This window comes from Salarias fasciatus, chromosome 1 (genome assembly GCF_902148845.1).
Source record: "Salarias fasciatus chromosome 1, fSalaFa1.1, whole genome shotgun sequence".
Classification (NCBI taxonomy): Eukaryota; Metazoa; Chordata; class Actinopteri; order Blenniiformes; family Blenniidae; genus Salarias; species Salarias fasciatus.
In genome coordinates, this window is record NC_043745.1 from 22,462,130 (window position 1) to 22,477,096 (window position 14,967).

Here is a 14,967-nt window from a genome sequence, read left to right on the forward strand (position 1 = left end):
GTGAATAAATAAACCAAGGCTGACATGAGCAAAACAACAGGAGCTCAAAAAGGCTGCTCTTCCAGCAGATCACAATTAAATCTCCGTGTTAAGCCCCAGAGAGCTGAGGACCAGTCTCCACGCTCTGTCAGTTTATGAAAAAAATTCACATATCCGCATATCCATATGTATACTGTATGTGTTGTAGATATGAATGCGTGCACATCTCCAATATTGAAATGATTAGGAACTGATTTACAATGTAGATTTCCAGTCACTTGACAGCGATGTATATTACATAATGTATTGTTCCAACACAGCATCTGTGCTCACACCATTCTGCAGCCCACCCACAAATGCATTATTTTCATGAATGTATTTCCAGACATTGCGTAACATTCATGGATTGCTCTGACAAAACAGCAGCTCTCCACTTTCTAAAACACAATTACTCAGGAAATCTTGGTTCATCAACATCCAATCTTAAAACTGCAGATAAAAGCATTGTTTTGATTCTTGAAACTGTGCCTGGTGTGGTGGTCTGTTCATTACAGAGCACTCTCTGATGATAGGAATGTGTTGGCTTTAACTGAGCTGCTGAGAAGGTTGTTAAGTCTCATCCTGAATCTGTTTTTCAATGAAGAAAACTTTGTTTTGTTTGGGTTTGCAGCATTTCAACAGATATAGAAGACATAATTGATTCTTTGACAGGTTTTCCGAGCATTCAAGCAGGCAGGGCACTCAACTCATGCCGGCAGTAGAAAACAAAACATTCAGCCAGTTCTTTTGTTTTTTTAATCATCAGCACTATTTGAGCTGCTTAACATGCAGCTTGCACATTAAAACACAAATGAACACAAAGCCCTGTTTCAGACCGATGTTTTTTTCGAAGAATCATTTCAGTCTTTATCAGCTAAAAGTGTCTTTAACACAGAATCCAGCTGCTTCCTGACACCTAAAGTGGGCTTTCTCTTCTCTCTCACTGCCTCTCCTTAACGCGGGGATCCGGAGTTGGTCGAAAGCGGCTGCTGTGGGGCACACACCTGAGCCCTGTTACGCCACAGCTCCAAACAGCAGCCATCTGCTGCTGCTGTGTGGGTTCAACACCTCACAGGACGTTCCCTGCGTTTACACATGGATTATCTCCCCAGCTACATTCAGTGCTTTCTTTTGGCTCTCCTGTCCGCACCACATGTACAATACCCCAAACAGGAGGAGTTCAGTTCATGATCATCAATAACTGACATTGTGTTTCAGATTGCTTGGCTTTAAATATTTCCAGGAGCATCATCCGTCATTGTTATATTACTGACCTGCAAATATTATGGCGCAAGAGGTCTCAGATTTCTTTTTTTTTTTTTTTTTTAGTCAGACTAAAATAAAAATACAGACTGAGGATCAGAGTGGAGCTCATCGCAGAGGATGAACAATCCCATTGATTACATTTGTATAGTAACAGAATGGAGTCGACCATCTGAGACGATCCCAAAGCAAGACTGCAGCAAACTAATCAATCAAGACACTGACGACCAGCTCTTCAAATGGACGAACATTGCATTTCCTCAGCGATTATGTGAGGCTGTGAGCCAGCGATTATCCACCCAACAACAATATCCCATTAAATATCCAAACAAAGCCTGAGAAAGAGATTTGTACTGCTGGATTATAAACACTGACATGGATGCACTCTTTAGAATTAAAAATAATATACTTATCAAAAGCCAGTTGATTAAATAAACACAGTAATTGAAAAGTCAAACTGCTTATTTCCACTGAATCAGGAAGACATCAAAGTGTCAGGCTCTGGTTCTGACTGGTTCTGTCACTGTTCCACACACACAAAGTTAGATTCATTTCCTGTTTCTCAAACTCAGGAGTTTCCTCTACAGTGCGTTTCAGGCGTTGGACGCCCTGCAGCACCCGGAGAGCAGCCATCCCGAGGCCTCACTTCAGACATATCAATCAAGCAGATCCAAAACAACTCGACTGTCCACTCACCTTCATTAGCTGAATTATTTATGAATATTCAGGCTGCTGGAACACGGAGAAACACTCAAGCAGACGCACACAAACACACACAAGGACACTCGAAGCTCGCCCTCTCTCAGTAAACACCAACACGGTGGGCCGCGCAGCTTCTCCGGACCTGTAAACATTTTAACGCTCAACAGTGAGTAACGTACAGAAACGGTCTCACGGTGATCCTCTGTCGTTTTAATTTAACCCATTCCTCCCGATCAGAACAGCACAGGATATGGAACACTCACATTGTCTGGAAAAGTGTTTGCAGCGTTTTATCATCAGTTGATTTGAGTGACGCTCTACATCTAAACCTTCTGGATGGATTTTAATATGCAGCTTTGCCTTCCTGCACGAGTCCAAGAGCAAAGCTGCTACCATCCCCGTTGGGATTTTATTTTTTCACTTACTGTCAGCCTCTCCTGACCTTTCTCTGAGTCGGAGGTTGTTGGTGACCTCCACTCTTCCACCTGTTCATTAGCATGCTGTACATCATGTCCTTGAAGTATCTACCAGGCTCACGCCGTAGTTAACATTCACCGCCTGTATGCTGAAGTAACTCGGGTGAGTTTTCCAAATGGTGAAAGACACAAAATGCACTTTTCACAATTAGACTATCAAAACAGGAGCTACAGCCCCAGAACTCTGAGACTGTGTCTTTATTAGAGTCTGATATGTTGTGCCTGCAGTGCCACCTACTGCTCCCAACACCAGAAACAGGCAGTGGTTCTGAGGCACTCAGGCTGTACTAATTCACCCAATGTCAGTTTTCTAGCTTATTTATACCTGAGAGGGCCCGTCTGTAGCACGAATATTGATCATTCGGTGATGGTCATGGTGTTCTTTCAGAAAGTACTGCACTCGTAATAGCGTCTATGTCCTTCGTACGGCGGTGTCCCGGTGCTTTTATTCTTTCAAGTTCAACAGAATCCACACGCTACGTTTTGGATATTTGGTCAGCGCAAACCAAAGGTTATTGATTTCCTGAAAATGTCACCGGGGTGCTTCATCTCAAATGAACAGGTGCAAATATGCTCCTTTCATCAGAAATACCAAGTCCATCGAAGATGTGTCTTTTAAATGTTGAACTGAAATAAATCATTTTGAATGTTTCCAATGATGAGTCATTAATCAGCTCCTTCATAAAAATGAGCATGCTACATGTTGTCACACTGAACCATGACCTCAGAGCAGACGGCTGCAGCCTAAGAACTGTTGGTCACGTTTCACCTGAAACACGCTTGTATTTTAAGTTTCAATTAGTTCTGATATCCAAAGACGTGCATTCAATAAGTTTAAACTACAATGTAGAAGGGAAACTTTTTTTTCAGCCATTTTAGCAGTTTCACCTTTCTTTCAGACCAACCTCAGCGTTTGAGCTTCATCACTTTGACTCTTAAGCAGTCATGACTTAGAGTCCTCCTGAAAACCACTGGTGTGCAAATAAGCTAAAAAAATAAAAAAACAAAGAGCCACACGCGGCTGCAGAATCAGACTGCAGATATTCAGTACCCATGAAGTACCCGTTTCAGTTTTCCTTTATCTTTGTTAACGATTGCTGCTGTCAACCAAAAATAAGTTTCTAAAATTGAATTCCATAAATGATACTATTTATCTGAAAACCCAGCACAGATCACTCCACTCAATCACGACATTCCCCTCGTTTCTCTTTTTAAACACTTTATTTTGCAAAGTTCCATAGTGACTATTTTCACTTCTTTTTCTCCACGTCCTGCTCGGCAGCCTCTTTGGCTCTCTTGGCGCGAATGCCGAACAGACGGGCATTGGCGCGGGCCATACGCAGGCTGGCGAAAGCCTTGAAGTTCTTCTCGTCCTCGGAGATAACCCGGGCCTTCTCCTTCTTGTGCACCTGAGGAGAACAGAACGACCGCGTCAGACCGTTCCACAGCCCGTCTCTGGTTAATACTCGAGCCCGTTTCGGGGCTCCACACATGGACTAGTTTGATGAAAAGCAGTCATCAGAAAAGGGGTTCAAATATTTCATCAGAGACGTACAGAGATTCCGGAGATTTGTCATCATCTGACTGCTGCCACGAAAGATATTTCTGTCTTCTAGTCATTGTGGGAACCGTGATGCTCGCACATCAACACTCAGTTACATTAAACAGGAATTTTCAAACATCTTAAAGGCTTGAAAACTGAGTTGTTTCCATTAAGCAGGTGCTCTTCTCTAAATACACGTGTAGCTGCATCTTGCTGGAGCTGTGACTTACAGTTCTGATGGGCATGACTGGACCTGTGAGCTGAGTGGCCATCTTCAGTTCCTCCTCCTGAAAAGATTCAAAGCATCAGTTTAGCCCACATCAGGAGTCAGTCTGTTGGCCGAGGCAGCATTTGAAGAACGGGGAAACTACACAAAGAAAGACAACTGAAAGGCTGAGTTTCAAGCTGATGGAAGTCCTTGGTTTACAATATTCATTTACAAACAGTGAGAGTTCTGAATGCTAAAGGGGTCAGAGTGCCAGAGCAGAAGACAAATGTCTAACATGTGCAGCAAGAAACTAAAGTCAGTGCCAAACTGAAGCAAACACACCGAGGATTTAGTGCATTGAAGTTTCATTTAAAAAAAAAAAAAAAAGGAAAAAGTAGATGGTTGAATTACTTTTCAAAAATTAAGTGGATTCAGTGCAATTAATGTTATGAAACCAACGCACCAACCAGCAGAAAAGCCCAACGTACTTATTACTAAACCATCAGCGATGAAGTTTTGGGGTCATTGCTCATCGCTAAGAAGTTTGTATGAAAGCAGGAAAAGAATCAAGAAACATTGAGGGCTGATAAAAGAAACTTTTGAGCTTTAACTTCCTCTGCCTGCCTTCCATAAACGCTTCAGGTCTCGTCTCGTGAATTCAGCTAAAGCACAGCCATAAGCTACCCAATAAAATGACACCCAGTTTGTTTCTTCTTTTTAAAAACCCTCCTGCTGCGTGTGAAGCCTGAGAGGGACTCACAGTGCTGTCTCCCTTCTTGGGGGCCGAGGCCTTCCTGGGGAACAGGATGAGCTTGGAGCGGTACTCCTTCAGGCGCTGCACGTTGGCCTGAAGAGATTCTGTGGATCGGTTGCGGCGACGAGGGTCAACTGCGATGCCGATAGTGCGAGCCGTCTTTTTGTGGATACCAGCAGCCTGAAAAAGAGAAGCACAGCATGATGAGGGTCCCCTGAATTACTCGCCCCGAATGAAACCAAGATCTTATTTTAACTTTTCAAAACTGAAGCAGTCATCAGAAAAGGGTTCAAAGTTTTCATCAAGTGAATACAGAGATTCCGGAGATTTGTCATCATCTGACTGCTCAAACTGCTGTTGATACACTCAGTGAAGGAAACTTCAGGTGTTTAATAGATGTATAGCCAATAGAATGGGAGAAAAAAAAAAAAAAGCAGAATCATGTACACAGAAACTTGAGAATTCCGTCAAAATCTGCCATTTGCTTTTGAATCACGAAAGAACTCTGTCTACGTCGGGGACGAGCAACTTCAGTAGAATGAAAATTGTTTTGGTTTCACAGTCAAAGGGTTAAAGTGTGGACAAACATTAAACCACAATCATGTCCAATAAATAATGCCAATAGGGACTGCATTTCTTCAAATTATGCTCCTGAAATAAAGACCCTTGCAACAAATATTCTTTCCCTTTAACAGAATTTAATTTTCTAAAAGCGGTTGATTTAATGAAACTGAGCATCAGTACTTATGGTGCCAAAGACCAACATTCCCAAGTGGCTATTGGCACTAATGAATGTGCCAAACGCAGCTGCAGCCGGTTTACAACATAACCTCGATTAAAACATTTAACCGTGCTGCAGCACACTCCCTGTGAACAACAACAACCATCAAGTTCACAGTGATGCACATCAACAATCATTTAGCCGTCCTCCCACAGCAGGAGAAGTACATGGCAGGAGGAACAGCACGGTGCGCGCACACACACACACACACACACACACACACACACACACACACACACACACACACACACACACACACACAAGTGTCTGAGCTGCACTTCATGTTCTTTTATTGAGTTTTTTGGCAGGGTGGAAAGCATGAGTCATTGAAGAAAGGTTGAACTCGTTGTGCTTTCCATCCACACAAAATGTCAATAGCACTTCTGACGTGAAGATCCTGACAAACTAAGTTTTGGGGCGCCAGCAGCAGCAGCATTTCCTGGTTTCGTGTCTATTTCAGGTCGATTCTTCTCAGGAGAGTGATTTGAGAAATCTAAATGTTCTGGACGTGAAAACGGGAAGACATAACTCTCACAAAAAAACTGACATTCAAACTCTGAACAGGATGGGGGTTTTTACCTTCAGCTCCTCCAGGGTGAAGCCACGCCCGGCACGGACCTTGGTGTGGTACCTGATGGTGGGACATCTGATTTGTGGCCTCAGTGGTCCGGCGACGGGACGAGGAGCGATGCGACGGGCCTTAGCCTGACGAGCCTTTCGTCTGAACACAAACAGCAAGGTCAGACAGAAGTAATGACAACGATCACAAACCAAGTGCATCAAGAAACACGTACAGAATACTGAAAAATGTCGATTTAACCATTTTGAGACATTGGAATTCATAAACATGCAGAAGTAGATGAAACTGAAAAGCGCTACCAAGCGTTTCTAAGTTGCCATCTGGTTGATTTGAAGTCACTGGAACATTTATGCAACGCTGCAGTAATACTGTGGAAACCTTTTCTAACTGATTTGGAAAAAAAAAAAAAAACCCTTGAAACTGCAAGTGACACAAAGTATTGTCACCAACGGCTGTTACTGCACAAAACAAAGTGCATGCTTGCAACACAAAATATATTATTGACCTATCCAGATACAGCCATTTTATCTGCAGAGATATGCTGAGAAATGAAAAGAATCGGTCAGGATTATAGAAACAAACTAACACTGGCAATGAGTGCAAACATAATTCACCTCAGATCTGTGTGTTGAATGAACAACAAAATATTACAACTCACACGTGAGCCAAAACTCAATACCAAGAGACTCTTGATTATCAACAAACATTCAATGCAGTAGTTTCATGGTAGCTGTACCTTTAGTTTCTACAAAGAGCTCTATATATGAAATTTGAGGAGTTAAACTGTTAACCTTTAGCCTAGTTTGCTTTATTGTAGTAAAATCTGACATCTTTAACTGCAACACATGTGGAAACAAAAAAATAACTGCAAGTTCTTCAATACACTGATGCAGTGGCTCCTGAACAGTGATTATGCGTTGCTGACAGCTCCATTTCTCCTCAGTTGTAAGTGTTCCATGAAGAAACAGGTCCAGACAGTCAGAAGCATTCATATTAAATACGGACTCCAGCGTCTGCCCTGCTCTTGAGCACATCCAGGCTGCTTCTCTCATACGCCATGCTAGCTCGTTAGCCTCTCTCCGGTGTGAAGCCGGCCTGTGCTCACCTGCGGATCTTCCTGGCGGGCTGGTTGAACCAGGTGCGGACCCTTTTCTGCCAGTCCTTGTGGAAGTGAGGGTTCAGGATCATTCCATTCCGGTTGGGAGCCATGGCTGCCTACTTCCCTGAAACACAGCGTGGCACACGGACATCAGCGACTCGTCATGCCGGCACACTGAGCTACATGCTAACCAGGCCAAGGGGTAGCTTGGTGAGAAACTTCTCGAGCCGAAGGCTCCGCGCGAACATTCCTAACAAAATCAACTTGAATATCAATTCAGTGTGTGCGTTGACATTTACTAGGAAACCGGTAAAAGACTTCAGCAGTAACCATTGCAGTTGTAGCGCCAATGCTAAGACTCGCTGAGTGTTCGGGTATGCCATGAAAACATGGCAATTTTTGCATATCAACAGACGTTTTCATGAAGATAGTCACTTTATTTGGAAGACGACAAAATGCGCTGTGTGATATTAGCAAAGAGAGCGCCATGCACCTATTAAAATACGAGGATTGAAGCAGATTGTCTTAAAATTCATGGAGAATTATCCCTCATACCTACAAGGGAGGAAAATGGCCGAAAGGAAAAAGGAAGTCGAAAAGCGGCGCATTGTGGGATATGTGAGCAGCAGCCAATGAGCGAAGACTCGTGTTCAGCAAAGAGTAAAGAGAGAGAGCATTCCCCCTCCGGGTACAAAAGACCGACAAGAACGGTCAAACGAACACATGAGAGCGTGACACTGAATAATCACGGTCAATCTTCGATTTGCGACATATTTGCTGCTTTTAAATGAGAAAAGCAAAAAAAAAAAAAACAAAAAAAAAAAACAAGCACATAAATGGAGCGCACAAGACAAATTGGTGGTTAAAACACAACAGTGAGCAACTGTTTTAGTACAACTCTGTAATGAGTTCTCGTTTTTATGTTTAATCTTTTTATGGGTTTAAAGAAACACGTTCCCCTCTTCTTTTCAGACATGATGAACTGGATGTGTATTTCTAAGTGTATGAGTATATTTAGGCATACATTTTATTATTTTTTGTATATGCCGAGTCATGCAAGTATGATTTGTCTATATAGATTTATTCACATTTACATTGTGTTGTCTCTTCTATATTTTTTGTAATTTGAATGCTGTTTTCTTTGATTGCTCTTGCTTTTTTTTTTTGTTTTTTGTTTTGCACGTTTGAAATGAAGCTTCAATAAAAGAACAATTCATTCTGCGTGTGCTTAGATAAAATGTATGCAAATTGAAAGTTTTTTCTTTTTTGCATGTTTGTAACAATGTAATAAATTAAGAATGAAAAAGGGAACATCAATGTTCTATAAAGTTTCATTACTAATATAATTATCATCATTATTATTATTACTGTTATTATTATTATTATTGTTATTGTTATTATTGTTATTATTATTAGTAGTAGTAGTAGTAGTAGTATATGGTGTCAGTGTTGAATTATAAATGGGTTGAAAACATAATAAAGGTGAAGTTTTTGTTCTGGCCACTAGATGTAGACCTACTACTTCTTTGTTGTAGTTTTTCCCCCCCAACAGTCTATAGTTTGGGACAGGCTATACATGGCAGACAGTTGGCAGAAATATTTACTTTGTGATTAATCGTAAGTTGTAGGTACACTACCAGTCAAAATTTTGGACACACCTTCTCATTTAGTGTTTTTTCTTAGTTTCCTTGACATTGTCTCACTGAAGGCATCAAAACTGTGAATGAACACATATGGAATTGTGCAGTAAACAAAAAAGTGTGAAATACCTCAAAATGGTTTATATTTTACACTCATCAAAAGAGCAACTTTTATTACTGCTTTTTACACTCGACATTCTGTGGATGAACTTCATGTGGTTTTCTAAAATGGTGTTCCAACAGTCTTGAAGGAGTTCCCAGGGTTGGGAGCACTTGTTGACCATTTTACCTTCATTCTGCGAAGTACAGGTTGTAATTCAGGAGTCTTTTTTGTTCACTACAGAATTCCACGTGTGTTTTTTGATAGTATTGATGATTTAAGCGGGAATCTACAATGTAAATAGTTGAAAAGATAAAGGAACAATATTGAATGGGAAGGTGTGTCCGTGTCCAACGCTTTTGACTGGTGGTGTCGGTGGTGATGTAGGTCACTTTGATAAGAGAACTTTATTACCACACTGTGACCAAACCACTGCAGAAGATCACAGATGGATTACAGTGAAGGCGTGACAAGTACGGCCTCAAATAAAGCTTTCAGACTGACTCAAGTCAACATCTTCTAGCAGAATGTAAAATATAAAAATAATGTTGTCCCTTTCTTCTAGGTGAGGCTCATATTGCTTTATGAAAATGTGACTAACTTTAAAGTATAGTAACTATTTTTACATAGCCTGAGCACAGACGAGCAATGCATGTATGTTCTTTTCATACAAGAATGTATAGCAATGATACAAAAATAGAGGATAACTGACTACAATAAAAATAGTATTTGGTTTTGAAAGTCCAACTTTATGCTAAAGATATTCGAGACCAGAGGTTTTGTCGCTGACGATCGCAAATAATCTTGGTCAAAAAGTACAAGGTGCCCACAATGATTTACCAGTGATATGCTCTGTAAATAATAGTAGTTGCTAATTCCTCATTGATCAAATGTTTTTGTTCATGCATAAGTTTCCAAAACAGTGATCTACTTGCACTTTTATTGTCCTGCCTGAACTTGCCTGGTGAGTCAGATTGTCTCTTATGAGCATGAAGAGACAAGTTAGATATTTACAGAGGTAAGTGTCTGTTGGGAATAAAAATCAATTGCTTTTATATCGTAATACTCATGCACGCAATGTTGAATTGTGAAAACAACTAAAAATGTTGCAGCTTTATGTTGCAGATTTATTAAGATCCTTATGTCAAAATTAAGTGAAAACGTTCTGTTTTTTTCTGATTCAGTTGTCTAAGCAATCAGTCAATTGTCAAATTGGCTTAAATCCTTCTGCTTCTTGTTGAGAGAAACTCTGCATTTTGAGCCAGGAAAGGCCCACGTGAGTTTGTTTTCCATTTTCAGGCCCACAGTGCTCAGTCAGTGATTTTAAACCACAGTTGTATTAATGATTGATAACAAGCTTTCTGCAATCTGTTGAGCTTCACCTGAGGCCAAAGGTCAAGGTGTGTGGAACTACAAAGAGGCGGTTCGCTCAGTCAGCACATGTGAAGCAACATATGAACATGGCGGCTTGGAACACATTGTAAAAATGATGCCACTTTAACACCAGCAATATATTTCTGTAAATTCAATGAAGTTGTCATAAATGTGTTTTTTTTTCTTTGCAAACATCCATTAATCAATAAGTCAAAGGCATGTGAACTCATACAAGGACCAAATTTTATTAAATGAATGCGACACAGCACTTCCCAGTCATTTACCACATCTGCACAAAAAAAAAAAAAAAAGAAAAAAAATGGAGCAAAGCACCAAACAAGACCCAAAAATACAGACAGATCTTGAGTGTAAGAGCCCTTTATATTTGGTAGTATCTAAGCCATCTAGACAGATTGTTAACTCAGTATTTTAGATTATTTTGATCGCGCGGTTCCAGTATAAAATAAATACCAGTGATGAAGATGTGCGTCACACAAGATGTTAGTAACCCTGCCGACTAATCACATTACAAAGCAGCACAGTGACTCCGCTGATTTATTCTTCAAGTGACTTAAGAAATGAATCATAGGCAGCTTGATCCATGAGGCTATCGAGTTCTTCAGGCTTTTCAATGGTCATCTTGATTAGCCACCCTGGAAGACAGGAGATCATGGTTTGAAAGCCACGCAGGAACTGGTTTTATAAACAGGCAGGGTGTAACTTTATTCTGGTTATTCTAGTTCATTCAACCTTCATGGCATCAAAGTTAGCTGGAAAAGTTCCAGGGAGGGAGCAGCGACGATCACCATGTGTTTACCTTCAGCGTAGCAGTCTTTATTGACGAGCCCGGGGTTTTCTGCCAGCTCTGTGTTGATTTCAGTCACTTCGCCTGTTAAAGGTGAGTACAGCTCGCTGGCAGCTTTTACACTTTCCAAGGCACCAAACTCCTCTGAAACACACACACACAGGCTTTCTTCTTCAGCTGTTCCAGAACCAAGCACTCAGAGAGCGTGGATTGTCTCTCGGCCCCTCACCCATTTGTTCAAGTCTTTGGCCAACTTCAGGAAGTCCGCAGTACACCACGTCACCTAACGCTTCCTACAAGGAGAGAGGAGGCCGATGAATCCAGACTGGATTAAATATCACAATCTGAGTCAACGGAAACATCCATGCTTCCTCTGTAACAGTAGGATCATAACGAACATTAAAAAAGTGTGTACATTCATTAAAATGTGGTAGATTATGTCTAGTGCTATTTTAGACATTCGCAGTAATTCAGTCCCACATTGACGTGTAGCACAGTGCTTTGTCTGCACAGGGAACTCAGACCTAACATATCAACAGAAGACAGAACAGCTAGTGAGCAACAGGTTTAATATTGACAATCAACATGACAGCAAAAGTTTAATAACTCGAGACTGAACGACTGACAACCCTGTCAGGTATGGGAGTCAAAGCAGGAGATAAGACTCAAGCTTAACTACTACATGAATATTATACACTTGCATAAACACACTGGGATTAAAAAAAAAAAAAAAAAAAAGAAGGGACTAATTTTTGTGACTGAAGGGAAATGAAACTGCCCCACTGTAGCCTTTTTCCACAGGATCCATCCTGAGGACTTACTGGCCTGCACGCATCACATGTCATGGCTCTCAACACATTTAATTTGAATATATTTGTCATGTAGATAAAAATCCTGGCAGTGACAGGTTCACTTCAGTTAAATGTATCAAGATTTTGAAAAATATAGAAAAAGTTCAGTGTTACAATAAAACCTAAATTTCTTATTAAACTACGACTAAAATCCTAAACATGGTTCTTCTTTGTGCAGCAGTGAAAACGGAACATTACATGAACACTTTAGGATTCAAAGTGACTTTATATCAGCTAATGCTAACCAGTTGACCTGCCTGTATTCCTAAATGTAGACCAACATGTAGAACTGTGTAAACTAATCTGTCATTTTTATTGATCAAAAAAAATTAAACCACACACCAGTGTGACTCAGTAATGAACAACAAAATGCTGCATAACAGCAGCATATATCAGTCACTGTTACTAAAACAATCCATAGTTAACTGCAGGAAACTTCACTAATCACCCAATTTAACTACAACTTAAAGATAAGGAAACTTTTTTTACAACCTGAAATTGTTTTCATGAGAGTGAAAAGATTTACTTCGACTGTCCTAAACACTGCCTGCTGTAAATGCATTAGAAGACAAAGATAAAACTAAGTTGTGAATTAAAGGATCACTGTATATACGGTAAGGGCTTCGGGCTAGAGGTGGAAAACACCTGAAACAGGTTTAAAACCACTGCTTCAACCCCAAAATCAAGCTTGTCGAAGAATATATGAGATCAAATCACTGATGTTTTATTGCCATATTGAACCGGACAAACAATGAAATTAAAGCATTGAAATAAAACAGCCTTTTCTTTTCAGACACTAAAATTTGACTCAGAAAAGACTAAAAAAAATAAAAAAATAAAAGCCCATTTGTTGTCTAATGCTGAATTTTTTTGACTGTCTTAATTGCACCTACAGTTCACTCCTTCACATCATCTCAGGTTTGCTAAATGTTTAGATCAAGTGCAGTACAGGCACAAGTCGATAAAGTCCACACTTTGTTCTGAAATTATCAGAGCTGCATTTCTTCACAAAGCGATGATACGGGGGTTAATGGATAATGTAAATGTAAGCATTAGAAATGGGCTAAGTGATAAGAAAACAGTGTCAGCTGTGGTTCAGGTGATAGAGGGGTCTTGAACCTGGGGCGAGATACTGAACCCCCATATCGCCCAGGGTGAGCACTTTAATGAATGAATAGGTTTAAACAACAGCTGTAAAACAATAAATATTCCTGCTATAGAAAGGCTGCTGGGGGCAAAGTGCAGCACGAAGGTGCGCACAACATACATGATCATATCACTACTCTAAGATAGCCATCAGTAAACCTCTGAACCATGTGTGTCATAATTCAGTGATTAGCAGAGGATCGGACTCAGCAACCTACCTGAGCATAACTGCTGATACCCACAACGCCGACTCCACCGTCCACTCGCACCCACTCATGTTTATCTGTGAACTTTAGGGCTGCACAAAGAGCAAAGGAAGGAATTAGTCTGGTGAAAGTCATAAACAAAACTTTTGATCTCGTGAACAAGTGCTTGACAATAAATCAAACTGTTGAACCAAACCATTTTGTTTTTACTCATGCAACATAATGATCTGCCATTTTTAAATAATATCTTTTGAGAGGTGCAGGTTTTCATCATCAACAATGATTTTCACAGAAAGCAAAAAAACACTTGAGATCACAGTGGAGTCCTACACGGATCCAGCTGAATGTTCTCTCCTGCTGTCATCTTCACAACACCCAGAGCCAGAAACTGTAATGCCTCAACAACTTCCAGTGCTGGCATCAGACCATGCAGAAGAATACAGGTTTGAACCAGATTGAGGGACTGTGCAGATGGACATGAATGACCGCTGCACTGCCTTTCTGTAGCGTTACAAACCATTCCAGGGTCACGCAGGCGTAGATTTTAGACATTAAATACACACTGCTGCAAATAATAAACAGCATCAAATCTGGCTCACGTGCACAATTCAAATACTCAGTCCACCACTATTAATTGCACGTGGCCATGATCACGGGTGACTGGTTTTAATAAGGTCCTTCTTGGTGCACGAGACGCATGCAATTTCAGATCAACATCCCCAAATGTGGAGCTCGTGCTTGGAGCCAACTCTCACAGAGAAAGACTACAAATCTGTGCGGCGCTGCTGCGAAAGTTTAACCTCGACCGCCACCTGCTAAAAGAAAAACAAACTTTCAAGCTGTCTCCTCTGCTCCACTGTGGGAAAGAGACACAAACTGCGTGAGAGTGTTTTTTTTTCTCGCCCATTCCAGTCAGACAGGAATGCGGGACCGAGCCCCACATGGAGCGGGCTCCCGGCAGCCAGTCCGGCCCGGTTCTCTTACCTGCGGACAGGGCCGAGGTGGAGCTCAGGGTCCGGGGAGAGCCGCTCCTCCACAGCAGCCGGGCGGCGGAGGACCGCGCTGCCGGCGACAGCTGAGGCAGCCTGGGGGAAAAGTTTGCGGAGAGACACCGCAGCGCCGCTCTCATCGCCATCTTCACTCACTGTGCTGCCGACCGCTTTAGCTGGGTGCACATACACTTGACCGCGGGGGCGCGCACCATCCCACTGGTTGCGTGCTCCCGTCAGCACGTGCGCGTGTTTGTGGGAGGAGGGCGTGAAGGAGGTGGTCCAACATCACCAGGTTCTTCATTTCTTTCTCTCTTTTTTTTTTGGTTCGTTTTTTGCACGTTGTCTTTCGTACAATGTTTGATGCGCATGCGTTTTTCAACATACGCCTTACGGGCAAAAAGCGGCCTCCTCAGGCATCAATTCTGGTGT

General features: G+C 41.5%; 2 protein-coding genes and 2 non-coding genes across 6 annotated transcripts; all 4 read right to left on the reverse strand.

The window, feature by feature from the left end:
* Positions 1–3,661: 3,661 nt before the first annotated feature.
* On the reverse strand, positions 3,662–8,044 carry rpl13 (ribosomal protein L13). 3 transcript variants are annotated; one of them, XM_030095690.1, is made up of 6 exons: positions 7,980–8,044; positions 7,431–7,548; positions 6,325–6,466; positions 4,971–5,144; positions 4,233–4,289; positions 3,662–3,868 (listed from the first exon to the last, which is right to left on the reverse strand). In XM_030095690.1, the coding sequence occupies exons 2-6, from the start codon at positions 7,532–7,534 to the stop codon at positions 3,710–3,712; spliced, it is 636 nt and encodes a 211-aa protein (XP_029951550.1). In that variant the 5' UTR covers positions 7,535–7,548; positions 7,980–8,044; the 3' UTR covers positions 3,662–3,709. The 3 variants fall into 3 exon arrangements, with proteins under 3 accessions (XP_029951550.1, XP_029951559.1, XP_029951567.1); XM_030095699.1 differs by having other exon boundaries at positions 7,984–8,008; XM_030095707.1 differs by lacking the exon at positions 7,980–8,044 and adding an exon at positions 7,918–7,939.
* LOC115394877 (small nucleolar RNA MBII-202) lies at positions 3,963–4,038 on the reverse strand. Its single transcript, XR_003932181.1, has one exon. It is a non-coding gene; the product is annotated as a small nucleolar RNA MBII-202 (small nucleolar RNA).
* Positions 5,229–5,301, reverse strand: LOC115394880 (small nucleolar RNA MBII-202). Its single transcript, XR_003932183.1, has one exon. It is a non-coding gene; the product is annotated as a small nucleolar RNA MBII-202 (small nucleolar RNA).
* Positions 8,045–10,765: 2,721 nt separating the features above from the next.
* gcshb (glycine cleavage system protein H (aminomethyl carrier), b) lies at positions 10,766–14,755 on the reverse strand. Its single transcript, XM_030095719.1, has 5 exons — positions 14,531–14,755; positions 13,559–13,638; positions 11,573–11,636; positions 11,356–11,487; positions 10,766–11,191 (listed from the first exon to the last, which is right to left on the reverse strand). The coding sequence occupies exons 1-5, from the start codon at positions 14,679–14,681 to the stop codon at positions 11,094–11,096; spliced, it is 525 nt and encodes a 174-aa protein (XP_029951579.1). The 5' UTR covers positions 14,682–14,755; the 3' UTR covers positions 10,766–11,093.
* Positions 14,756–14,967: the final 212 nt, after the last annotated feature.